The 27,300-nt window shown below is 44.1% G+C and overlaps 1 protein-coding gene and 1 non-coding gene across 3 annotated transcripts in view; both read left to right on the top strand.

Moving 5' to 3' along the window:
• The first annotated feature begins 9,876 nt into the window (after positions 1–9,876).
• On the top strand, positions 9,877–9,958 carry TRNAS-AGA (transfer RNA serine (anticodon AGA)). The gene has a single exon. It is a non-coding gene; the product is annotated as a tRNA-Ser (tRNA).
• A 112-nt stretch (positions 9,959–10,070) lies between these two features.
• Positions 10,071–27,300, top strand: part of HS1BP3 (HCLS1 binding protein 3) — a 53,896-nt gene continuing 36,666 nt past the window's right edge. The window contains exons 1-3 of one of the 2 annotated variants that reach the window (XM_066179996.1): positions 10,071–10,141; positions 16,171–16,336; positions 26,007–26,214. In XM_066179996.1, coding sequence (XP_066036093.1) covers positions 10,098–10,141; positions 16,171–16,336; positions 26,007–26,214 — 418 coding nt within the window. In that variant the 5' untranslated portion in view covers positions 10,071–10,097. Of the gene's footprint in view, positions 10,142–10,261; positions 10,471–16,170; positions 16,337–26,006; positions 26,215–27,300 lie in introns of those variants that run through there. The other variant, XM_066179995.1, reaches the window with a different exon arrangement.

Genomic DNA, 27,300 nt, shown 5'->3' with positions numbered 1-27,300 from the left:
ACTTTGCCTAGTCTGTCCTTACACACCAGCACACTTATATGCAGGTTCAGGCCCCTAAGACAATACCAGATTATTTCATGTGAATATATGGTGCTACCCGAGACATCCAGACCTCCAGCTGCTGCCTCTGAAAAGAGGGGGCTTCTAACCTTCTGCCTCACTGACTAGCATGATGTCTATAGACCTTTTCCAACCTAAATGATTCTGTGAGTCTACAGGGGTGTCCTGAGTGTCCTGCAGAGAAACCCCAGGTACCTATTTTAGCACCTATGCACATGACCTTATGAGAAGATCATCAGAATTTAGTAGGAAAAAAAAATAAGATGGAACTTCCTGATACTGAAGAAATCCTTGAAGAGCACAGCACTATGTGTGTGTTGCTTCAGCAGTGTACAGGGAGCTCTGCCTATTTCTGTGTTTCACACATTGATCTCACTAGGTTAGTAAGCCAAAATATGCCATTTTGGGCTCCTTCATCTGTGTCTGGAAGAAAAGTGCAGCTCAAAATGTCTTAATATGACTGGGTCCTGTATGAAATTAAATTAAATTAAATGATTGTTGGGAGGAAAGCTACTGATTTGCTAACCAGCGCTTCACACTTAGCACAAGAAGGTGTTAAAGTCTGCCTCTGTCCTTTCTGTAGGGCCTCACCCTACATGCAGATTCAGTCTTGGCTGACAGTTTTTATAAGAGTCAAAGGCACAGGGACAGTTAAAGGTTTTCCTGAGCCTTGATGAATTAGTAATGTGGAAAGTGCAAGTGAACCCAGACCTGAATCTTCTCCACAGCTTTTTCCTCTGTACAGTAATGGCTTGTGGATACAGTATTTATAAGACAGGTTGTGAATATAAAGACTCACGAGCTCTTCAGGTAGACATAATTGTGTAAGTAGAGGTAGCCACATGGGCTACATCGATACATGTAAATTAGATGTTTGTAGGAACACTCATTGGTACCAAGATCAGGTGCTGTGGATCAGCCCATGTCCACATGGATAAACTCCCATTATCTCCAAGACTCATGGCCATGTACAAGCTGTCAGCTGAGAAAAGTCCCCGGCCTGTGTTAATGACTGAACTGCCCCAAGAACTCTTCATCAGGGTACGAGTCCAAAAAAACATGAGGCCCTCTTAGCTCTGTGACAATGCTGAGCTGGCTCCCTGGCACTATGATAGAGAAGGTACAACTGACACCAAAGAAGACTCTAAGCATCAACATTATATTGTTCTTCAGTACAACCTTTAATACCCTTCACCTTACATGCATTACACCTGTGTGCCCTCTCTGCCCTTCTGTGATTGGTCAGTACACCTCAGCACTCCATGTTTCTTTGCCTTCAGTACTGTTCACCTGTCCTACACAGTTGTAGCCCATTAGGGATAAGGCTGGGCTACAGCCCCACTCCCAATTATCACAAACTGTGTGCCCACAGAACTATTTAATTTACCTGTGCAAAGGAAGTATTGGAGAGTCTGGAGATCAGATCAGGGTATCTGAGAGTCTTGTGTGTAGAAAACCTAGGTCATTGCCAGAATTGTCTGTGGCCTTGCCTTCATTCCTTCAAAATCTTATTCCAGCATGGCTGGGCTGAACCTTAGCTAGCCAAGAAACAGTGGCTTTTCTTGTTGGAAGAAAAGTCTAGGCTTTTAGTACTTAGGGGGGAGCTGAGAAGCTGGCAGTAAGAGCAATAAAGAACACTGCCTTTGAAAGGGACCTCAGCCCGTGCTGGCTGGGACTCCCACACTCCTTCCCATCTTAGTTTTTCCCTCTCTCTTGCAACAGGTCCCTGACTGCTCTTGAGGGCAGTTTGGGAGAAGGATTAAGGAAATACTAAAGTTGTATTTACAACCTTGTACAGGATTGGAATGGATGTTCCTGGTGGAGTGTCAGGAAAGAAGAGCACCTTCCATGCAACCAGCTTTTCCTCAATTCCTGTAGTACCCTTTTTACTGTCCAGAACACTTCCCCTAAATGTGTAATGCTCGGGTAGCAATTACCATTCCAGTTTTGTCATTGTAGCTTTGAATGCCCAAGTGACTGATTCCAGCTTAGGCTCCAGTCATATGAACCAGGAATGGATACAGCTGGTTGTAGGACCAGCTTGAACAATGCGGTCTCCCAAGGAGGCTTAATTTCTATTCTCCTCAGGCTGATTGTTTCTCTCACCAGGTGGTGGTTACTTCTTGCACTACAGAAAGCTGAAAACTTGACTCATGAGAAAAATATCCAAAATGTTTGCTACACCACTGCATCATAAATCGCTACATTGAAGCACAATCACCCACTTCTCTAAAATCTTCAACACCCATATAGTGCCACTTTAGTGTTCACTATTTGGAGGAGTGTGATAAAGAAGTATTTAGGGTAGATTAATTTCACTTGATCTACAACATGAGATTTGTTACACGTACATCAGCTGTGCCACTCTTTGGAATTTTTCCTTTCATTCATTGACTACAAAGCCAGTCTACCAGATCAGCACAGAGCAAGATGCTGAGCAGATCAAAATCTAATCTAAAGCAAGAATAATCTCACTGTGTAACACTAGATAGGCAAGTAGTTACTGCCTCATAACACCTTCACAATCGCAGCAACAAATATCTTCAGTAAAAAACATGCATTTAAATACCCATGTCCATGACCTGGTGAAACACAGAATCTGTTAGCCACTTTCTAGGTAAGAGTCAGAGCATCTGACTTAAAATTCTTATTAAAAAAAAAAAAAATAAAATCTGTGAGTTAACTCAGCTCCTGAAAGAAAGAGCAATGACCTGGTAAGATGTTCACCTTTCTGCCACAGCTGTTTATGAATGACTGGTTGATGAGATGGGTTGTACTGATTGTGCCATTAGACAGAGGCATCTTGCAGATCTCCTGGGACAACTGGGTCACTCTATCTTGGCTTACTGTCACCTAGAAATTGTTTAGCCGTTGAAATGGCTCTCATGGCATCTGCCAAATTTGTTATCTTGGATTGAAAAGAGTGCAGCAGAACCAACGTGACTCAATTTATACCAAAAAACCTGCACAGTACTTGCCTTTTATTTCTATCACACACTGGAGGTATATGAGAAGCGACTGGTGAGCCAAGTCAAACAGGTATCTGCTGAGTTTATACCTCAGTTTATACCTTAGAGAGACACAAATCCTGGCCTCTCACCTATTGAGCTGCCAGGTTTTTACAATGGCTGGAGGAGCTGAAAGTTGTCCAGCCACTTCCTCCTCTGTTGTTTTTGGTTAAAATGGGTCATTAGGTTACTGCAGTGTTTTTCAGGGGGGAGCAGCCACAGAGACTGGCAGATACATGGAGCAACAGACAGAGCAATTGCACACACCTTTTTAGGAAGAGGTGCTGAAGAATAACATACTCACACCCATTCGCCTCCCTGCCCTCTCTCTTTTTCTTGCTAATTCCAAAAGTTGAATTTTTTCCTTTTGGGAGAATTTCAGTCAGGTCCAGAATCACTCATAAAATAGAGGAATTGTTCCAACAACAACACTGAAAGGTTTCCTAATTTTAAAAGGAAATCCAGGAACAAAACCTGGCCAGCTCTAACCTGGATGGTTCACACTGTGCTCTGGTGGGTATTTCAGCAGAGAAGCCTGGGTCTCCATCACTTTCAGCCTTTACACTTATAGTCAGGAATCTGCATAAAGGAGTCACTTCTACACTTTCACACAGGTAATGAGCAACCAGGAGCCATCACGAAAACCAAGCAGGCCTTGGGCTCTTGCTCATCTCCAACTAAACAACTTAGCACAAACATAAACACCTCTAGAGCTTCTTTGGTGGGAGTGAGGGACGCGATGGTAAAATCCTTGGGCACCGGCTTCGATTGGGTGTGCGGTGAAGACGGACTTGAAAAACTTGACAACATATTCAGGTGGAAACTTGTGCAGTTATTGACTGCTCACTTCTCCTGGACTGGGGAAATACTTCCCATTGCTGCTATGTAAAGACTCAACTACCCAAAAACCATGGTTTCCTTGGAGGGGAAAATATATTGTATCTATCTACTGTAGATGTGATTTTTGAATAATATATACAATTGTCTGTATTTTAGGGTTTGGTTTTATTAAGCTGAGGCAAACCAGAAAATCTCATATTTTCTTCCTCACTGGCTACCAGGAAACTTATCCATTATTCACCTAGGACCCCCAAACTTAAGAGAGCTGGAATTTTAATTCCAGGGCTGCAGCAGGTCAAGAGCCAGGCTCATCTTTCAGCAGGGATTACCTATGGTTTCTACTAGATTATTCCTGACATGTGGCTCATCATATTACAGGTTAAATGTTTAAAGCAGGGAGAAAAGCATGAGGCATAATAAATAACAGCTCTATAACTCTGCTCCCTTCTCTCCAGAATAAATCTATACCGATTTTAGGAGGTGTGTAGATTAAAAGACTGCCATGACAGGCTATCAACAACCTTACCACATCATATAACAAGAGTGAACTTTAAATCTACCATTTTGGCTACCTTTGAAACTCACTGAGAAGCCCAGTCCTAATATAAAATCTCCTAGTGGTTCACATCTGGGTTTTGTAATTGTCATCTGAAAACAAATAGTGTTAGGAGTGATAAGTGAGTGATCATCTCACTGGAATCTTAGTGCAGCCATTTTCAGTAATGAAATTATATTGCACTTCTCCCAAATCAAGGGTGAAAAACAGTTCCATGCTCAGCTTTTAAACTGTGTTTCCATAGCTGATTTTTTTTTTTAATGTTCCTCTGCCTTTGCTTTTTCCTCCCACATTTTATTTACTATACCCTAAGCAGGGCTCTGATTTCCCCTCATCCTGCCATGATTACAGCTATAGTCCTCTTCCAGGGATTCAAAATTTGGTGGACAATTTCCTCTGGGCTTATAAACTCACGGTTGTTCTCCTGCTGTTTTGGGGGAGATGAAAAGCTAATCCATGAGCTGCCAAGAATCACACCCAAGCAGGGATGCAGTGCTGCGAGAGCTGGTCCCTGCTCAGTGTACAAGAGACAGACACAACCCTGGGATGAGTTCATGGGGTCGCACCTTGACCCTCATGGAGACCCCTCATCTCCCCGTGCCCCTGTGAAGAACAGAGGGATTAAACTGTAGGGCTGCAGTGTGTTTGCATCGAACAGAATGAACAGACCCCAGCCACAAATCACTCAATATGTTAACAGGCTCTGAGAGGTTTTTCTTCCTTGCTTTAACCCTTTGTAGGGCCTCAGGGCCTGCTGGAGATGGCTGGTGAGTGGTCCTTGAGCACATATGGTGATTCTTCCCCTTTTTTCATACCACTCAGTTCCCTACATCCATGCTGAGGCAGGTGGCTGAGAAAACTCCTCTGAGCTATGAGTCAGTGAAAGTTAGCTATTGGGAGTAGATTGTGTATCAAAAGTAAATACAAACATCAGTCCTAACTGCAAATGCATCACTGACTGACTTCAGCTTTGTAGAAAATCCCAGTGCAACTGGTCCCAGAGTCAGGTTTTGAGCACGAGCTGAGGGTTACACTGGAGTTGGTGGGATTGTGTGTGTGAGTGAATGGTGCCAGACAAGCTGGGCAGTGAGCTCCCAAAGGGTGAGTGTCATGGTTTACCAGATACTATGAAGAAAATTAACTCCACCACATGCAAAACCAGCACGATGAGACATAGCTAGGGATTGCAGTCAGCAGCAGTGGCCATCCTGCATCTATAGGTGGTATTTGAGTGCTCTCTAGTGGACAGAAAAACGGATCCAGAGGCGAACAAAACTGATGAGCTGTACCTAAGCCTAAGTCACTCTCAGCTGAGTATCTGAGGCATTCAGTCTGTAATACCCACACACCATGGGCCTGTGCTGAATGTCTGGGAGCAGGATTTGGGAAGGAGGCTCAAAGCCGTGTCTCCCTTATCTGTAACACTTCAGGGCAGAGGTTTGATGAGAGCAGTGCAGGGTGGCAGGGGATGCCCACTTCACCTGGTAAGAGCTGACTCAGGAGCACAAGAACCACCTCAACCCCTTTACACTATTTTTCAGGGCTTTTCCTTGTGTTGAAGAAAACACCTGCAGTTCCTGCTCCCGTGTGTAGTCAGTGGTTAGCAGAGCAGAGAAGTACTGTGGAAGCAGAGTAGAAACATTGGTCATGGAAGGGAAGAGAGAAGTGGGGAAAAATTGTATCAACTCATTTACCAGCTGCTGCTGAGCCTCCAGGAGCCCTCTGGTCTGAGAGTCCTGCCAGTGCATATTGTTTCACAGCTGTCCCAGGTCCCCAGACCCAGTTCTGAGGAAAAAAAAATACCCAAAAAACAACAAAACAAAACAAAGACAAAACAAAACAAAAAAACCCAAAAAAACCCCACCAACCCCCCCCCCAAAAAAAAAAAAAACCCAACAACAACAACAAAAACAAAACAAAATAAAAAAACCTAACAAAAAAAAAGACTATGGGGACACTGGACCACACAGTCACCCCAGGACATTAGCACAAAGTGATAAGCCACTGGGTAAAGTAGAAACCTAGATGATGTCAGTGTAAAAACAAGGTTAAGGAAGTCAGCTTAGGACACAGGCCATAAAATAGCTATGTAGTTATGTAGTAAGTACTCCCAGACCAGCAGAACCATACTACAGAACCCAAATGTCAAAAGGTGTCCCAAAATCATGACATTTGTGATGATATTGTATTGCAATTGAGATTTGTTTATAGAAGGTATCTGAGTTTTGAGTTCTAAGAATAACTAATTTTCCTTTTATTCCTGTGAAATGACAGCTGAAAGATTTTTATGATGGTGGCAGTAAAACCAGAAACAGCCACTTGACTCATGAAACAGCTACACCTCTCGTTAAAGAGGTTTTATGGATCTCTCCATAAACTCTTTGTTTAAAAGCTGGCTTCTCCATTACCTCTCTGTTGGGAGGGTTATTATCTTAGCCTTCCTGGACAATACCATTTTCCAGCATGAGCTCCTCTTACATAGACACTTCCCAATGCTCAGACATCCTGAACACATATAAAACTCCTTCAACCTCCTATTGAGCTTAATTACTCCCACTCCTTCTTTTCCTTCACTTTCTAGAGGCTTTTGACTGAAATCAGACTGACCCCCTTTTCTTCAAGTATCTTCTCCCACTTGAAGCAGTCATCTTTGGCCTTGCCTCATTTATGCAGAAAGAACAGAGGGTCTAGTACAGTACCACACATACCTGCAGTGAAAGAACAAGTGCTTGTATTTAGGCAGTTATTCTATGCAAATTAATTAATAGTTTTACTACAGAGCCTATGCATAAATTAGGCTAGTAAATACAGACTGCACGAATATGCTGATTCAGTTTGTTGAGGGTATGGAAAGAAAGGGGAAAAAAACCCAGAAAAAGAATAGATAAAAAATAAGTCAAGCAATGTACCATACCAGTCAGTCCTGCAGAGCTAAAAGGCAGGGAAAAAAGCCATAAATCCCAAAGAAAATCATCCTAAAACTTCAGAGAGTTTATTTGTCTTTCCTTTGCCAATGGACAATTTCACTGAGTCAAAGGAGACCATGAAAGAGAGAGGAACAGCTAAGAGTAACCCAAGCAGCAGGTAGGAAAACGTAAGTTTTTAAGTGATGACTATTACTGGTATTGGTTCTCAGATTCTTTGCACATTTTCCCATAGGCTTTCCCCTGAAGGTTTCCAGTGGATAATTGAGTCAAAAAATTGGTCCAGTGGAAGAAATTTTCTGTGTGGCATCCAAAGTAACATGGGAATCAAACTCCAAGTATTCTGGGAGCTTTCTTCTCAAAGAGGCAAGTTGAGGCTTAGCTCCTGCAGACAGCTCTACTGGCATATTAGTTTTCTCCTGACAGGTTTGATTTGTGTTCACCTTTTATGCAGAGGTTCACTCTTCACAGTCACCATCTGAACAAAGACCTTGCCCTAACCTCATGGGAAAATCAGCTGATTATTTCCACAACTTCAGAGGTTAGCATCACTGAGGCACTTGTTTTATTCATATATTAGGACGATACGGGCTGTAAATGCCCGTATATGATAAAACTTGTTTGGAAATCAGATAAACAGGCAGTGCTTTGATTCTCCATGAGTGCACAGACATAGCATACACAGCCTCTCCAGGACAAAGAGTGGCAGCTTACTGGGGCCAAGCAGACACTTCTGTTTGGGGAAAAAAATCCCAAGCTTTTGAAGCACCTTCAACAGGCACTTGGCAACATCTGGAAGGACACTGCTCAGCGAGCACGACAAGCTTCAGTGGGAACTCATGGCTCAGGTCCTGCTACATTTTTGCTGTCTCATACAGCAAACTGCCAGCTGCTTACTCCTTGTTACTATCTGAATAAATTGCATTATGCAGGAAGTCAAATGGGGATAAAAATGCCATTAGAGAAGCAATTTGTTTAGCCATAAAACTATTCATTATATGCTTTCAGGAACTCCACCCCAGGGCTTTTTAACCCTTCAGAGGCCACATGAAAATGATTCATGTTCCAAAAGCAGTTTATGGTGGCTTGCAGCACTTCTGGAACCTGCAACTCTTGTGCCAGAAAGGCTGCAGCTGGGTGGTGGTGTTTACACTCTGCTTAACAAAAGGTTTGTAGTGGCAGGGAGGAAAAACAATGGGGATTTAGGAAGGAACCCCACCTATGAAGTCTCCTTTTGTTTGGACTCGTGAGTTTCATGTTCCAGATTTCTTGTTTCACCACAAACATCAAAAGACTGTTCTGTGTCTGCCACTTTGGATCTCTCTCGATTTTGACATTTTCATCACACCCCAAACTCCTCCAGCTGCTCCTTTCTGGGAAAGTCTTAATCCACTCAGTAGGTCCTCTTTCAAGGGCTGTTCCTCTCTGGGGACACTGCTTCATGCCCACTTGAGGTGCTGAGCCTGTTTGGAGGCTGGCTGCATTGATGCAGTGTCAGCATCTGGTTTTTATCACTTTTAAAATATTCCCTGGCATCACCTGCGGTTTTGGTCTGGCCAGAGAAGGACAGCAGAGCTGGTGAGAAGGGTCTGGAGCACAAATGTAATGAGGAGCAGCTGAGGCAACTGGTGGCATTTAACCTGAAGGAAAGGAGTCTCGTGGGGGAACCTTATGACTCTCTAAACCACCTGAAAGGAGGGTGCAGCCAGGTGGGGGTCAGTCTCTTCTCCCAAGTAACAACTGACAGATGAAGTTGCACCTCGAGTTGCACCTAAAGAGCTTTAAATTGGACATTAGGAAAAAATTCTTCACTGAAAGAGTGGTCAGGTATTCTGACAGGCTGATCAGGGAAGTTGTGGAATTGCTGTCTCTGGAAGTGTTAAAAAAAACATGTGGATGTAGCAACTTAGAATTAGGGTTTAGTGGTGAGCATGGTGGATGGGTAAACGATTGGATCCCATGATCTCAGAGGTCTTTACCAACCATAGCGACTTTGTAGTTCCGTGATTCCACAAAGCTGTGCCCGGTGCGAAGCTTTTTTCCCCAAGAGCTGCCCTGCAGGAGCCCTGCACCCCAGCGCAGAGAAGCCGTGGGACAACCAAGACCCCAGGTACGCCCAGCAGCCTGCGAACAAACCAGGGCTGCCCAGCCTGGCCGCGGGAGCCTGAGGGGCAGCAGAAAGACCAGTTGCTTCCCTCTTCTTTCCCAAAATAAACTTCGGAGCACACAGGCCCTCCGAGGTTTGTGGCCAGGGCTGCGGGAGTGGCCGTGCTTTGCACCCGGCTGACGCTGCCTCGGGATGGGGCTGGGTAAGCAGCACCGTGCCCATTGTTTCCGGGCAGGGACACGTGTGCAAGTGTTTCCCGTGAGAAGGAAGAGAAGCGCCCAGGGATGCACCGAGGCTCGGGGGACGTTTTGGTCCCGGGAAGAAGAGGAAGCGCAGGGATGAGTTAATGGGGTTTACGCGGCGGCGCTCCTGCCCGTCGGTGTAGTCGTGGCCGAGTGGTTAAGGCGATGGACTAGAAATCCATTGGGGTCTCCCCGCGCAGGTTCGAATCCTGCCGACTACGAGCCATGGTTTTTCTTTTCCTCCCCGTGCCGGACGTTTTCTTTCCTCCACTCGTTTTGTACCGGAGCCGCCGCCGCCTGACATCCGGCAGGGCGGCCGGTCCAGCCCCGGGAAGGGAGGCGGGACCTCCTCCCGCGGCCATGGAGCAGCGCGGCCCGGCGCCCGCCGTGCTGGTCACCACCAGGTACCGGGCACGGGGCTGCGGAGCGACTCCGCGCCCCCGTCAGCCTCGGCGGGGCGGCCCGGGCGAGGGAGCGGGGGAAGGAGAGAAGGGAAGGGAAAGGAAAGTGCGCGGTGGCGGAGGCTGAGGGGAAGCCGGATGGTTCTGCGTGCGTTTGTCGCGGGGCACTTCAGATGTCCTCCAGTTTTCCTGCATTTCCCAGCCGGGGCAGATCCCTGGCCCATCCTGTGTGCCCTCTCCTTTTGTGATAACTCCGGGTCGTTTGCCGTCCACTCTGGAGCAGCGTGTGCTGTCGCCCTCCGGGAACATCTTTTCCTTGTCGGTGTTTCGAGGTGGGTGGGCAGGAATGAGGATTTGTCCTGGGCTGTGCAGCGGCCTCTTCCAGGCGCGGTGTCCCCAGTGCTTTGGCTGGTGCTCGTTCCCGCTGCTGTGCCCGGCACCCCGGTGCTCCTTCTCGTGCCCACCCTGCTTGGAAGCCCAGGGATAGGCAGAAAGAGTTAATTCTCCTTTCTCACCTTCTCGAAGCTATGAAGTGGTGTAGAGGTTGCTGTTCTCCGTTGCATGAAATTTTTAAACCCGATGTTTTCCTAGATATGGTAAAGAAATGCTCATGAGAAATGCCTTAAGAAGAAAATCCTTATGGCAGTCTTTTATAGGGAAATTGATGGAGCTCACTTTTTCTTTTTTCTTTTTTCTTTTTTTTTTTTTTTTTTTTTAATTCCCACGAGGTGTTTGAGACCACATGAAAGCAGTTTCCTATCAGAAGAGCCAAGAGAGGCAGGAGTGTTGATTCAGCAAGGTCCTTACCTCCTAGGACATAAATTATTACTATTTCAGGCACTTTAACTTCAAAGCCATTATTTTAATCCTTAAATATTTAGCTGTATCAGGGCTGGACTTTCCTTGAAGCAGTAGCCTTGAACCTTCAAATGTTCAAATGCATCTGATGTGACTAGCAGATGTTTTGTAGGACTGATTTTTATTTTTTTCCAAGTTTAGCCTTGGAAGTGGAAATCGGAACACTTAGGTTATTTTTACGTTTTTTTGACTGAAAAAGACCCACTTGCAAATTGTCCCACTGAAACTGGAATGCTTTCAGTGATAAAATTTGGTATATATGTACATGTGGGATTAAGACTTTAGCAAGTGAACATATTTTCTAGCTTTTGAGGTGAAATAGCTGCACAGCTGTGACCTTTTCCACTCTTTTTTCCACATGCTTGTTTTGGGAATAGGATTCCTACTTGCTGTGGTCATATAAATAATGGAATCATAGAAAATGCTGAGTTGGATTGTTGAGTCCAACTCCTGGCCCTGCTCAGAACATCCCAAGGATCACACCATGTGCCTGAGAGCATTGTCCAATCATTTCTTGAACCCTATCAGGTTTGGTGCTGTGATCACTTCTCTGGGGAGCCTGTAAAATCTGTATACTTGTAGTTAGACTATACAGGGAAATAAATTATTTGATGAGTACTTTGCCTTCACTTAATAAATAAAACTAGTTGTACGATTTTTTTTTTCTCCTTTTGTTATGACCAGGGATGTCACAGTTTGGTCCCCTGTGGAGAGAGGTTGTTGGAGCTGGGTGCTGCTGGCAGGGCTGACTTTATCAAGGGAGGAAGCACAGACTGCTCTCCTGGCCATACAGATGCTGGAATAAATGTTTCTCTGATCACAACACTTGCATCTCTTATTTTACTGACTTTCTGGAGGTGGCTGTTGCCCACCCCCCATGCTGGCCTTTCAGCACAGAAAGCAGATTAATTAAAATACTAATTAATTATTATATGCAGCTTAAAAACAAAACCAAACAGGAGTGAAAACCTGGCTCTTCAGTGAACTGTGGAAGCTGCTCAGTTCAGCTGACCTTTATAGTTTGCACTTCCTCTGTTCTGGGCCAATCCTGCATGATCTGATTGTGCAATGATCTGATTCACACCAGTGTTGCTGGTGTGAATGGTCTCCTTGTATTTGGGGGAAGTGATTCCTGTTAGGAAGGCTAACCATGTGCCCAGGTCTCTGGTGAACTGTCGGTTTTGTAGACAGAAGTGTAAACTGGAGATAAACTAGATTCTAGTAAAGAGTAGAAAAAATAAACCTGTGTGACCAAGTTAAACAACCAGTTTTATCCTTTTGCTGCTTTTTTTTTTTTTTTTTTTAAGCTACACGTGTTAAAATAATTGTGTTTTATGTGAAAAATGCAGTGAAACTATATTCTGTCTTGGGACTTGCAGGTGCTGGTTCTGTTTGAATAACAATAACAGTATTTAATTAATTAAAACACTAAGGCTGCTTATTTTGAGGGCATTACAAGAACTAGGGTACGCTCTGTCTGTCTCAGCCTCCCTGCTGATTTCGGTTTGTTTGGAATCAGTTTTATATTTAAAAAGAAATTCTGTTGCTATGGAAGAGATAATAGGATTGGGTTTCCTGTAGGAGACGATAATGAAAGTGATCATAAGGCCTAAAGCAAACAAACAAAAGTATAGCTATTCCCCCTCCCTCTAATCATTTTCCATGACATTTTAGCACAGACTTGGTACAACTTTAAAAGAAAACCCAGGGGTATAGATAAGGTACTTACTAACTTCATGACACTTTCAGAACTTTCTAATGCAGCAGCTCTTACAGTGAAATTGTCATTATGTCATCTCAGAACATCTGTACATGGTTGGTGTTTTCAGCTAAAGGCCACCTGAGGATGGTTCACTGGTCATTACTCCTTTTATTCATATTGGAGGTTAAAAGCAGGTTAATTAGTCATTTATACTCTGTGTTAACAGAAGTAGAATCACAGACTCATTTGAGATGGAAAAGTCATTTAAGATCATCAAGTCCAAGCTTTAACTCAGCACTGCCACATCCACCACTAAACCCTGTTCCCAGGTGCCACGTCTACGTACTTCCATGGCTTAGCAAATCATTCCTGAGTGCAAGTGACAGACCTTTTTGCTGCCATAGCTGCAGTCGCAATTTCTGAGTGACTGCACATCTGGAGAGCTGTTAAGATCTGATTATTGTGGTTATTACAGAGAGATGCTTCTACCCAAATTAACATGCAAATGAGATCATATGCCAAAATCAATAATGCAGATTTTCTTTAGTAAATGGAAGAGAGACAGAGAAACAAAGATAGAAAAGAGCGTGGGGGGAGGCAGAGAGAGAACAATTAAGTAGAAAGATAATTACTAACTTTGTGGATCCAGCAGTGTTCTGTTGTTCGTTCTTTGCCTTTCTTGGTGGTAAGGGTCCCACAAAACATAGTTTAATGGGTTAATATACATTCAGGTGTATGTGGGCATGCCCAAGCACCTCCCCTGCAGGAGAAAGTTTTGCACTGTCTTTTGCTACACTGTGAATCATGTACAGTCCTCTGATGGAAGGCCCCAGAAATAAATCTGGGGGTGCTTTGAGTGTCTTTGATGGTTTATGACACCTTCTAAGACATCACAGCTGCCTCTCATGCATGTGCAGTTGAGCCTGTTATGCCCCATCAGAAGGGATAAATACCCTCAGGCCTACGTGTGAGTGTGAATGTTGTGTGCTCAGTGTGTCTCTTCCTTTGAGCCAGTGGACTATGGTCTCCTCCAGTCAGAGCTGACCTTCAGCACAGTTGCTGAGCTGGCCTTCTCCATGGACTCCTTGCAGTGTTACACTCTTCTCCCCCAGCCTTGTTTACCTCTCCTTAGGCTTGAGATAGCTTGGACAATAGTACCACCTTTATCTTATCTAAAGTCCCCACAAGATGGCTTAATTTACTGTCCATATTTCCAGGAATTCAGGGGGGCACATTTGGGTTGGAGGCATCGGTGGTTGCAGATGAGGAGTTGCTTCTTTGTACTGTCTGCCATAGTGGGCAAAGTCCTTTGGTGATCTTAATAGTATTTAAGGCTACTGTGATCTGTAAGTCTCTTATAAGAGCATATCCTCTGCTGCAGGTATATTCTTAAAAACTACAGATCCATCTGAATTTACTGGCAGGTGCCCTTAGAGTCAGCATTTTGGCTGCCACTGAAGGAGGCAGTGTTCCAGATGATGGTTATTACTCACAGATCCCAGAGGCTGCTGCGTGAAAGCTAGGCACCTGTGTATTCACACTTAGGCACTACTGGTCCTGTTTTGGAGCCAGTCACCTGTAACTGAGAACAAGATTTTGTCTGGATGTGTAAAATGAAGTCCTTGACTTGCAGAATATGAGAAGAGAATCAGAACAGACAGAATAGCATCATCAAAGCACTGGAGATGATAGAGATGTTGTTAAACCCTGGTGCTTTAAACATGGCTTCCAAAGAGGATTGAGTACAAAACTGGGTCTGTGTCCTTGTTTTTTGTTATCCTATTAAGAACTCTCAAGATACTCTCTTTAAAAGGCTTTTTTCAGACTTTGAATTAGAGATTCAGAGGTTGCCTTCTTGGGGAAGCTCAAGTTTCATAAGAAGTGGTCAAGTTTTGACATGATGAGAGGAATCTTATTTTGAAACTAGACTGTCTCAGCCTCTTAAAAGTGTATATTAAGTTCTAAACATTGTGTATCTATAGGTGAAAGGGCACCTGTGTTAATGAGTATAAACTTGAAGAAGAGGCAAGAATTCCACAAGAACTCAGCAGTCTGCAGGAAATCCAGGGAAGATGGAACTTGATCCTCATGGTTGAAGTTTAAAAAGGCAGAAGAAATGTTTAATGATCGTAGTTTGGTTTTCTTTTAAGTGGTCCCTTCTGATTTCTCTAAAAAACATTCACTCACACATAGGAAGGATGTACTCAGAGATGTGTTCAGAGGGTATTCAGTCCTCTGGATGATGAACTTCTGATACTGCCAGAATACTTGTTTCCAGTGACAGTGAGTGTTCTGTGGCTTGGCATAGGGTAGCTTTGGGAAAAGGATCGTTGATCAGTTTTGATTTTCAGGCTATTGAAACAGACTGTTTATTTCATTAAACATACTGTTCAATGCTCCAACAGCAACTGCTTGGTCTTACTCCTGATGTGTGAACACTCTAATATGATTCGGCATTCCTCTTGCAAAAATGTCATAAATATTTTCAGGTGGCAATCCAGGGGGAAGGTGGCACCACAGTTCTGTGGATCGGAAGTGGTCAGGAGGAAAAAAAATTCATCGAGTAAACTGCAGCAGTAGCTCCCCTGTAGGCATTTTCCTCCAGGAGGAGCCATGGATGGTTATGACTGCTGGCAACTCTCAGAGGTTAATGCTGTGGTTGTCTACTTTAAATGGGTATGAAAGGTTAGGTAATTTTGTTTCCAGTAGGATTTATGATGGGAAAGCCAAGATATTTTGGCTAGTGTGCCCTTTAGGCTGTTTGGCAACAAGACTGTGTATCAGACAGTCAAAACCAGAAGGCAGCTCTGAGGGTTCATGTCCTCCTTTAACTTGCTCAGTCCTGATGTTTGTCCAATTTTCCTCAAGGACCTTCACAAATGGAAACTGCAATTGGCCCATCAGTCTGCTCCAGCAGCTCCCTTTGTATTTCGGCTTTAATCCAGTTCCCTGGCTAGCCCTTCACAAACCTCAGGTTGTTCCTGTGCTCCAGGGAGCCCCTTCTTTCTTTCATGGCACCTTTCAGCAATTGCCTCTGTCATTCCTGGAAATGTTCTTAGATAAAGGAAAGGTGGATAGGGCTCAGCATGAGTCACTATGAACAGACCTTTGTCTCAAAATAAACCTGATGAGAGATCATGGGATCTTCTCACCTGCGATGCTGGGTTAAGAGCACTTTTAGTTCCTGTGAGTGAAGTCCTGTTCTGAATGAATCCACGTCTCTTCACAGAAAGGCTGTGTTCCTGCCATGTTGCCTGCAGTGGCTCGTGGCAGTTGCTTTGGGATGGAATATAGGAAACAGGTCATGTCCCAGTTTGTTTTGTTGCAGAGTAGGAAGTGTTGAGGGCAGGGTCTGTCTGATGTTTTGTTCCAGTGAGAGCCTTTGCATTGATTTTCTTGGGCTTGTAACTGGGAGAAGGACAGTTAAAAGTCTTTCTGCCAGTGCCTGAACTCTGTGTATTTTCTTCCCTAGGCAAATTCAGAATACGCACACAGGGCTGGATTTGTCAGTGCCAGAATACCAGGAAATCCGTGGGAAGATGATGTCTGGCCATGTTGAGTATCACATTGTCGTCGTTACCCGACTGGCTGCCTTCAAATCAGCAAAGCACAAGCCTGAAGATGTGGTTCAATTTATGGTAAATATTTAATCAGACCTGTGTTAGTGATCACTTTCTTAATCAGCTTTGATTATTTCTGTCATGATGCAGCAGATGCTTCATCATCAATCACAGTCTCTCCAGGTCAAGGTCCTTGGTAGGACAACACAGTCTGTACTGTTTCTGCCATTCCTATTCCATTATGTATATTCCATTATCCACACAGTAATTGAACTTTTTATTCCTGGAGCTAAAAGTGACGATGACAGGTGTTGCCTTTAAGGCATTTTTCATTATGGATAAACAAGTAGAAACCAATTAAGCTTTTTGTAAGTTCTGCTACAAATTAGTTTTTCCAATACATGTATCAGTACTAGATTTCATACAGAAACATGAAATAAATATATGGGACATTATTTGAATGGGTCTGTTACCTAGATACAGATTTTAAAATCCTTAATAAGGGAGGTTTACAAGGAAGTGTCCATATAAAACATTATTTAGCTGGATTGTCTTTTTCATTATACCTGCAGAGTAAAGGTTTGAAAATGCAGCATGTAGCTTAAAACAGGTGGTATTAATCTCACCTATGGCACGTGCACATCCACTTAAGCTGCTGCCCCTGGGACTCTCTGTCAAGCTGATGGGAAAAGGTGCATTTAGGGTTTTTTATTTGATCTTGTTTAGCTGCCTGCTGAGCCACTCCCAAGAAGTGCATTTCTCTGTCCACTGACCATAAAGGGACACGCCCTATTGCATGCTGTGAACATCTGCTCTTTTCAGATTTTTGGCAATAACTGTAATGTCAGAGTGATGTGAATGTGTGGTTACCTGGTAGACCAGGACCTGTATCGTAACTCACACTTCATAGAAGATAGTTGATAAAAGCCTATTTAAATAATCTGATTTGCAGATAAACATCTGTCAGTGTTGAAAAGAAATGTTTTACAACAAATGAGATTGTCTGCATTTATTCCATACTTTGTGCTATATATAACTGTGGTAAAAGCAGCAATGCTGGCATAGGAGTCTGTTCTGTTCTCCCTCCTCATCCCTGACTGCTTGTTGTCACTCCTGCAGTGTTTCCTTTTGTGTGCCAGTGTCATGTGGCTATTCCATAAAGTCAGCTGAGGAACTGCTCCTGGCTAAAAATGGGTATTTTGGAGCTTGTTACTCAGTACAGATTTACACCTGTTCCTTGAGCCTGTGAGTTGCACAATCACATTAAAGTTTCTTTTAGGACAGGGAATGGCCAGACATGGGCAGATAAGAGAAGGGGATGTGCAGTTGCTTTCTTTTCATGCATCAGTTCCTGCTTGTATTATGTAATATTTCCACACAGCTCTGTGGAAGAAAAAATCTGATGACACCTTAGGTGTCATTTAGCTTCATTTTGCATCATTTAAGAATAAGTTGATAAAATCAGCTTGTCTATAAAGAGGAGAGACAGGCTATGTACTGCAGCCCCTCTGCTTGCTGGGGTTGTCTGTTCTTGTGTCTCTCTGGGAGGATTTTCAGCACTCAGTTGCTCTTCTCAAGTGAAATGAACCTTCTTGATTTCTCCTCCGGTGAGGCCTCCTGACATTTCATTCTTCATGAAGAAGAAAACTGGTGGAGCCTGACGAGAATAACATTTATCTCATCAGATACATTTTTTTCAGCTGACTAAATGTGATATATTATATAGTTTGTTGTGTGAGAGTAATTTAAAACTGTGAGCTGGGAGGTTGAGGATGGATGCTTTCCATCGATTCATTCCATTGAGTCTTGTCTGTATGTATTACTGGAAGGAACAGAGGGATTCACCTGTCGTAACTTATCTCTCTGTAAGTTGGATATTTTAATCTGAGTCTGTCCATGCTTGTATGGTCAGTGGGGAGAAGGGGAATGATGTGACTCATCCTCTGGAAATGTCTCTCTTCTTTGACCGTAAAGGGAAGGTATCTACATTTTAGACAGCTGCAGTGAGGGGCTTCAACTCCAGGCTGAAATGCTTGAGGGTCAGTAGAGTTGCACACAAATCACTGTGTGCACTCGAAGGTATCCTGGGATTTTCTACCTGGCCTTCAGCAAGGTTGTGGGTTTCCTATGGATCTTGTGTGGTGTTAGCCTGCTGCACACGAGCCCCTTGGATACCCCAAAGCATCTCAGATGGCATGGGATGCCTTTTTCTGGGTAGAAGAGTCTGCTCTCCATAATTAGATGTCTGCATTTGGTTTTCTAAGCTCCCATCCCCATTGATGCAGTGCTGTTGAAAAGGATGTAGCTGCCACTGCCTGTCTGTGTTCATGTGAGTTGAGCTTCAGTCACATTTCACCAAAATGTCATTTTACCAATGACTGTCATGGGAGCTGAGACACCTCCTGCGTGCAGGCAGATGGCTTAACCTGGTGTCTGCCAGGGAAGGCAGGTTGCCCCCAGAGTGTCTGTGCAGTGCTCTCTGTTCTGCTGGATGCTGGAGCAGCACAAACAAGAGCTGTGACCCTTCCCCAGAGGGTTTGCAGGTGAAGTTAAGAGCCTGAGGAGCGGCAGAGAAGAACGAGGCTGCAATGGGCAGCAGATCGAACACATCAAATTTGTATCACAAATCAGAGTGAGATGAGACATACAACGGAGGAAGAAGAAACTACTGTGTGCCTGTTCTGGAGCAGAATGGGAGAGGGGACTTCTTTTTTCGCTTTTGTTGAAACTGCCAAATTGGAGGAGGGAGCCAGTGTCATAGCGCTGTGGTGACACGGAGGTTAAGAGAAGGTAGATTTGTCCTTGTCTCTGGATACCGATTTTTGGCGTGTCTCTCTTTTGACCAGCTGGGAGCCAGGTCCGTGTTTTGTGTCTCCTCCTTGCCGTGTCGCTGCCCTTGAGGCCTTGGAGGAGCCGCTGCTCCTGCCCAGCCCTCAGAGCCTGCACCGCGCGCGGCGGGCGCTGGGCGGCAGCAGCGAGAGCCGGACCGCGGGGACCAGCGGCTCCAGCGGCTCGTGTTTTCCTGGGAAAGGATGGTGAGAAAGGCAGAAGCGTCCTCTAAGGTAGCTGTGGTCTCCGGCATCAAATCATAGGATCATTTGGGTGGGAAACAGCCTTTAAGATCATTGACCCAGCTTTTGACAGATCACCACCGTGTCAACAATGCTAGAGCACCGAGTCCAGATATTTCTTGAATGCCTCCAGGCATTGCACCACCTCCCTGGATAGTCCATTCCAATGTTTAAGGACCATTTCCATGAAGAAAATCCTTCTGATGTCCAACCTGAACCTCCCCTGGCACAGCTTGAGGCTTTTTCCTCTCATCCTGTCAAGATCGAGAGGTGTGTTAAGGCCCAATGACAAAACCCAGATGAACATCAAAAAGAGATTTCAGATGTCACCTGTGAAGCCTTTACTGTGGGTCTAAACAGTCTGGAGTGCCCTATTCCCTAGCCTTAATAGGACTATGCAAAATCAGCAGCATGGCACCTCCAAATAAATGTTTGTGAATCATTAACAGAAGAAGAAATTCACTTTTGTGATGACATTCAAGTGTAAATTCTTAGAAACTGGAGGGTTTTTTTTAATTTAAAGAAATGCTAATTGTAAAATAGAGCAAATGGGTTGTAGAACTGCATAACCTTCAGGTTATATTTGGTAATGTCATGGGTTTTGTAAAGAGCATATTAATCTATTCCATCTGGGTGGAGCAGAATTGCTTATCTTTGCCCAAATGGGTCAGTGTCACTTATCAGATGGTGGAGTGCTACTTATCTCTCTTCATTGTTTCCCTGCTTCCATGGGAATGTCTTCTGCTAATGGACCATTAAGAGCTCATCAATGACATTACACATTACACTGCACTATTGTAAGCTGCTCCACACAGGGAGGAGGAGCCAAACCATCTTAACCTAGATAAAAAGGAGCCACAGTCCCACCAGGTGTCCAGTTTTTCCATTGGATCCCTGGAGGAAGACCAGACCCATCTCACCATTACTGGACCCTCTTTCTTCAACGGGACCATCTCTACTCCAACAGAACCACATCTGCCACTCCAGGAGGGCTTACTGTGGACTGCTTCCAACACCCTGACCAACAGGGTGTCAGGTTGTATTTCTGACTCTGTCAGGGTTTTCTAGGATTTCTTGTTTGTTTATTTGTTTGCTTATTCTTCTGTACTACAACATCTGTATTTTTATATCCCTAGTAAAGAACTGCTATACCTATTCCCAAAATCTTTGCCTGACAGCCTTTTAATTGCAAATTTATAATAATTTGGAAAAGGGGGGGAGGGGCTTACATTTTAAGGGAGACTCCAACCTTCCCTGGCAGATACCTGTCTATCTAAACCAAGACAGGTAATTAAAGGAAAAGTCAGTTGCATTTCTTTCAAAGGTCAGGATACTCTTGTACTATCAAAAAAGGGAAATTGGTTTTCTCTTTGGTACTGCTACCAAGGTGATATTTAATTATTGCCTGTAGATTTGCCATTTTCTGTGACAAAAAGAAAAGGCTTTGCTTTTCTTAAAGGCATTTCCTCTAGCCACACCTTAGCTTTTTTTAGCAATTAACTTCTCCCTTCCCAGCCTTATTAAAAATCCACCCAGCCTTTAGTGCCTTCTCTTTGTACCTGCATCGAGTTTGATTCTTCTGTACAAGTTATTTGTTAGTCAAGGTTTTTCTTTTTCAAAGCTGAACAAATAACTACTGATGTTTGACAGGCATAGCCCAATTTAGGGAGGCATTCACTATGGAACTGTCTTCCTCTCTTAAAATGAGGGAGTGTATGAGTACGTGGGTGTGTATTCATTTATGTTTTCATCATTGCCTTTTTGCATGTGTTTGCCTTTTGTTTTTTTGGGGTTTTTTTGGGCCTCAAAATCTGTGCATTGGAGTTGCTTTTTCCTGACCATACAGGTATGTTGTGAAGATAAATACCTTCACCTTATGGCTTCTGTTATGTGAGAAAGGGGGGAAAAAATTCATGCCCAGTGTGGCAGTAGGCTCAGGAGCCACCAAGGATTCATGTTGATTAAAAAGACATATTAGAGTTCTTGCTCTTCTGCTGAGCAAAACAGATGAGGAGAACAGCATGCGGTCATGTAATTAAAATCTACCATATTGCTTACCCACGGGGTCACCAAGCAACATTAATTCGGGTATGGCTTGAATTGGGAGTTTCCAAGTGAAAGCTTGGGTTTTGCTGCCTGGGAGAAGGAGTGCTTTTGATTCCCCTACCCAAGGCTAGTGGTTGTTTTAAAGGACAGAGATGCTGGATCTCCCTTTTTGGACAGTGTTAAGAAGTGGGCTTTATAAGAAAAAAGTCACAGTAGCCCTGATTTTCACAAGGTACTATAAAATCAAGTGTGCTCTTTGTTGGTGTGCACTGGCTGGCAGAAGGGCTCAAATTAGCTCTAAGATCTCCATTTTGTTGAAATATTGCAGTAGATACAAAACATACATGAAGACAAGTTTGAGGTCAGAAATGGGGCAGTAAAAGGAGCTTTGAAGAGAAAGGAGGCATTAAATAGCATTAATACTGAGTGGGATCAAATTCTGCACACAACTGCGAGTCCCAGGCTCATATCCTGCAGCCATTCTGGTGTGTACTTTCATGCCTGAGGCCCTTGGGAAGAGGGGGGCAAGGCACATGCATGAGATTTGTGGGATTAGCAGCAAACTTCAGACTTTCACTTTGAACTTCATGGTGGTTTTCTTAACCTTCTAGCTATACTTGATCACATTCAACCAATTTATTTGTTCCCAGTAAAAAAATAAAAACATTCACCCCATCCCTGTCTGTCTTTTAAGTTCTGCGTTGGATGTTAATTGTTACAGGCAAATAAGGTCTTGACCTGGCAAATGTGCACATGCTTTGCTGTATTTGCATGATTAACTCTTTTGAAGTGAAGCAGATTGAGCCTTTGATATTGTGACTTGACAGAACTCCTTGAAGCGTGTGAGCTCAGGCTTACTTACAGGTGGTGGGGGTTTAGCTCCACAATGTTCACAGAGTTCAGTTAGAGGCATGGAGGGGGAGAGGATAACTGCAGGATCAAGACCTGGAGGAACTACAGGCGGCAGAAGAAAAATATCTGGTTATTAATCAAATGGAACTTTGTTTTCTTAATAGGATTGATAAAACGGGGTTTAGAGCAGTGCTTATTTTTAATCCTGACATTTTGGGCCATAGGATCCATCGATGATTTTCAAAGGGCTGTAAGTGATAACCAGGAAAGGCAAGATTTAATTTTGTTACATGCTGATACACCTTTCTCCTGGAAAATTGACAGAAGATGTCAAATTGAAAGGGTCCAGAATTGTGGCAGAACAGTGCTTTCTGACTGGAAAGGTGTGAGAATGCTCTACATCATGTCTGGGATTTGACTTGTAAAAATGCACTCTGTGGAACCTGTCTGGCACTTGAGTAAGGCCTCTGTGCTGCTGCATCCAGCTCTGGGCTCCCAAGTACAGGAAAGACATGGACCTGTTAGATCCAGAGGAAGGGTACAAAAGTGCTCATAGAGCTGGGACAGCTTTCCTGTGGGGACACTGAGGGAGCCTGGAGAAGGCTCCAGGGTGACCTAAAGGGGTTGTAAGAAAGCAGGAGAGGGACTGGTTACAAGGACCTGGAAATGACCAGGGGGAATGACCTTAGGCTGAAGAAGAGAAGGTTTAGATAAGATGTAAGGAAAAAAATCTTGACTATGAGGGTGCTGAGACACTGGAACAGGTTGCCCAGAGAAGCTGTGGCTGCCCCATCCCTGGAATTGTTCAAGGCCAGATTGGGGGGGTGCTCTGAGCAACCTGGTCTAGTGGAAATTGTCCTTGCCCATACAACTGGATGATCTGTAAGGTCCCTTCCAACCCAAACCATTTGGCGATTCTCAGTGCACCAGTCTGGGGCTGTTGGGCTCAGCCAGCCTTACTCTGCATTCCCAGCACCAAACCCAAGGTAAATCTGGCAGCAGAGCTGAGCCAGGGTGTCGAGGAGCCCGTGGCTACAGAGCCCGAGGCACAGGCACGGTGGGTGAGGAGCCCCAGCCGGCAGGGGCTGCCAGGGGCCGGCACTGGGCTTAGGTGAGCGGGGAATGGTTTTGGCTGGAGGTCTGGCGGGGTGTTCCAGCAGAGGGCATCCCGGCGCCGCTGGATATTGGCCTGCTGGGTGTGCTGCGGCCCCTGGGACGCACATTAGTATGCTTTGGGGACTGTGCTGTCACGCTTGGTATTCCGTGGCGCGTGTGCCTTCCCGGCGTTGTTGTTCAAAGCCCGCGCAGATCCACAAAGGCGCAATTAGCGATGGGATGCGAGAGTGTGCATTTGCTTTAGGTTCGGTGGTGTAATTAGACATAAATTGAGATTTATGAATAATTTACAGACTTTGATAGAGGAGGAATGAAAATTAAGTGGGGAAAGAAATAAGTTTGTGTATCTCAGTTCAGTGTTAGAGTATTTTAAAAAACTGTTTTGGCATAATCTTGATTGGCTGCTGTCTTGTAACGCTTTCAGAAATTAATTTGGTAGTTATTGAAATTAATTAGATGTTAAATGTTTTTCGCAAATCAGACTTAATTTTTTTTTTCCTGGATGGAGGGTAATGATGTTTTTTTCTTTTAAAAGAGCACCAGTGAATTCCTTACTGCCCTTATGTTTGTGCTTACATAGTATTTTTTTTGGTGGGGGGCCTCAGGCATGAGCCTCAGGTTCAGGGTGCTACTGGGATCTGGTGAACTAAAACTGTACAGCAGTTCAGAAGCTCTGGAATTGTTTTCCCCTCTCTTTTTGGGGTGTCTTTCAGAGGGAAGATTATGATGTTCTGGAACATCTCTATTGCTCTCACTTTAGTGCTTGGTTGCTGAATGGCATTTCAGATCCTGCATGTGGAGCACAGTGTTACTCGCACTTAACCTTTGTTGCTTTCACAGGACAAGTCTGAAATTCTTGTTTTTCATTCCCCTGTCGACTCAGGTTGGGTGTTGTGTTTCAAATCTTTGTTACAAAGCTGCTTGCCTTTTGTGACTGGACACTGAACCCACAGTGAACACTGTACAGCAGAAATGCAAATGCTTTTCCAAATCATCTGGCTAGCCTGATAATTACTGCGAAAGGCAGGGAAGCGTGAAGGCTGAGGTGGTTATTGCTCTTTGTGCCAACATCTGAATCAGTGTACTGGTTGAGGTGTGCTTGTTACTGTCAGGGCCTGCAGGGCAGTTCCCTGGCCTGGAGGGCAGCTGACACAGTCTGGCTGCATGTGCAGGATTAAACCTCCTTACCATCTGCAATGTGCATCAGTGCCCAAACTGGCTGCTGAGAGGTTTTTCCACCGGGCCAAATCTTGGGCTGAACAGTTATCTGGGGGCATGATAGCTGCCCAGAGTGTAGGAACTGTGCCAGACATTGTCAGGTTCCAGTAGACACTGTAAATTAGGTTTCTAGTAGATGCACTCAGAGTCCAGTGACTGGGAATATGCCTGATGCTGTTTAGTTTGCTTGTACAGATGCAGTGTAGGGATTTTGCATTGATCTATAACTCATTTCCCTTCTGTGCTTTTTGTTAGGTTGACTTTCTTTATCACTGTGTTGGTGGGAGACTCTGCATTACTCCATTCCAAGATGTGGTGCTTGAGTTTCTCTATCTTTTATATTCATCTCAGTGTATACACTACTGCACGTACTGCAGTGTAAATTAAGAGTCACTTCTTTAGAGTTCAGCAACACATGTTACAGGAGGATGAGAGCTTGACCCTAAAAGAGTATCTGTGTCCTATGCACTCCGCTAGCACTACTTTTTGGGTTGATTTTAAATCTTTGTATTTATTGAAACAGTTCGGTAGTTTATGGGTCCGTGGAGGGCCTTGACAAATATATTATCTGTATAACACCACAGAGCAGGGAAGTCACCCTCACTGCATCTGTAATGTCACTTAGAGGTAGTGTTCTGTTTGTGTGTGGGTTTTGTATATTGGTTTAAGGTACTGAATTCAATACTTAATGTGGCATAAAAGCCACACCTTTTTAAACCAACATTCCCTTAGCTATTGCTTTCCTTGCAATATCTTGAGCCTTATTTCTCCTCAGGCTTCCTGTCCTTGTCCACAGAAGGAATGACTCCATTCACTGTTGGCATCTTCTCCCTGTATGAGAACCTTTTAGGCCATGGCCAAGTTGTTGATTTTTATTTTCTCATGGATGAACTGAATAGTCAGGGGTCAGCTGAGGTCTTTGCCCTTAGGTTTTTGTGTCCTGAACTCTTCAGGGCAGAAAAATGTGGCAGTTTTTTAGGCCTAAGCAGCCAAAGGGCACTGGAGCCACCAGGAGTGAGGAGTGGGACAGTGGTGCAAAGACATGGCAGCTTTCTCCACCATATACCTACCAGGCAGGGCTTTTCTTCCCTCTTGTCTCTCAGGACTGGGCATTACTTTGAGTGGATAAGGATTCCTGCCTTCAGAAAAGTATCTGGAGCAGTGACCTTCCCAGTATTTCATTAGCTGATGAGTCAAATGGATTCTGGCAATGAACTTTAATTCCATTAAGCAGTGGATTTTAATAACAGAATTAGAAGACCAGCAACAATGCTTGAGGATTCACCGGGTACATAACAGGCTTTTGCTAGGCCATGTGTAAAGCTCCTTGCTAATATATGGTTTTCCACTTCCACAGTTAATGTTTCACAGCACTTAAACTGCTGCTTTGCTGCTCCTGTCTCTCCTGTAAAGGAATTAACCCAGGCAACACATTTTCATTTCAGGTTTCCAAGAAGTACAGCGAGATCGAAGAGCTGTACCAGAGACTGACAGCACGATATCCACAGGTTTCTCTTCCACTCCTGCCCAGAAAAGTTCTCTTCGTGGGGGAATCTGACATCTCTGAACGAAGAGCTATGTTCAATGATATCATGAAATTCATCTCCAAAGATGAGGATCTAGCAACGAGTCCTGAGTTACTGGAATTTTTAGGTAACTAAAATATGTGAGTGTCCCCTCTCTCATGAATGTGCTTTATGGAAGTGTTAAATTCTTGACTCAGGTAGCCAAAAACTACAGTGCCAGAATAAAGGCTGTCACTGAAAATATCTTCATGTGCATTCACAGTGCTGCACAGTTATGTTTGCTAGGGTTCTTCCCTCCTCTTAGTGGACACATGCCACATTCAGAGATGTTGATAGGTACCTTCAAAGCAAGCACTGTGCTATCCTGTCTCTGATTTCCTGCTGTGCTTCAGAATATGTAAGTTTAGAAGGCTAAATAGTCATATGTTGTCAGTGGGGAGATGGACCCTAAAGGGACAGAGCAGGGTCTCCCTTAGTGAGCAGCTCTTCCATGTTTTATCTGGTTTTCCTGCAAATTATTGACTCTGAGAAGTATTTAAATGGAAGACAGATTCTTTAGTAGTTAAACACATTCTCTGGCTAGGTTTTTTTCTTTTTAGTTTTTTTTTTTCCCCTTAGTTTTCCTTAGCCTTATGTCCAGCTCTCATTGTCTTGTCTAGTGATTGGTGTAGTTCTGTTCTTATGTCCCTTGGGCATATGAGGGAGTTACTGAATGAGTGGAACACAGGAGATCTCTGCTTTTACTTTAGCTGAGGCCTGCTGAGCAGGGAATACTCCAGCCTGGTGCTGTGCATGATTCATAATGGAGGGTTACTTTTAAGTAAGTGAAGTTGCAAGAAGCTAACAAGTGTAAACAGCCCATTTTGCAGAAGTGTCAAGTGTGGCCAGATTAGTTCTGTGAAATTGGCAGCTTCCTAAAGTCGAAGTGGGAAAAGCTGCTTAATGCGTGGCAAGATCCAGATAGTAAGGTTTTTGTTTGGGTTTTTTTTTTCCCTCAACAAAAGTGTTCTCTTGAAAGCAGACCCCTTGCACAGAGAATTCAGAGTTCAGGTTGCTTGATCTTTGCATGCTGGTTAACCTAACCATGGTGCACATCAGCAGCTAAACTAGGCTGGACTGCATTCTGTGGGCAGATTAGGTGCAAGTAATGTGAAATCAAAATTTGCCTTAGAATAATGTAAGTCTTACCCTGATTTGGCAGATGCAGACATGA

This window comes from Chamaea fasciata, unplaced genomic scaffold (assembly GCF_029207755.1).
Source record: "Chamaea fasciata isolate MVZ Bird 193981 ecotype frontalis unplaced genomic scaffold, bChaFas1.0.hap1 SCAF_3, whole genome shotgun sequence".
Taxonomy (NCBI): Eukaryota; Metazoa; Chordata; class Aves; order Passeriformes; family Sylviidae; genus Chamaea; species Chamaea fasciata.
Note: the sequence above shows the minus strand (reverse complement) of the source record. Positions and strands in the feature narration are given on the sequence as shown.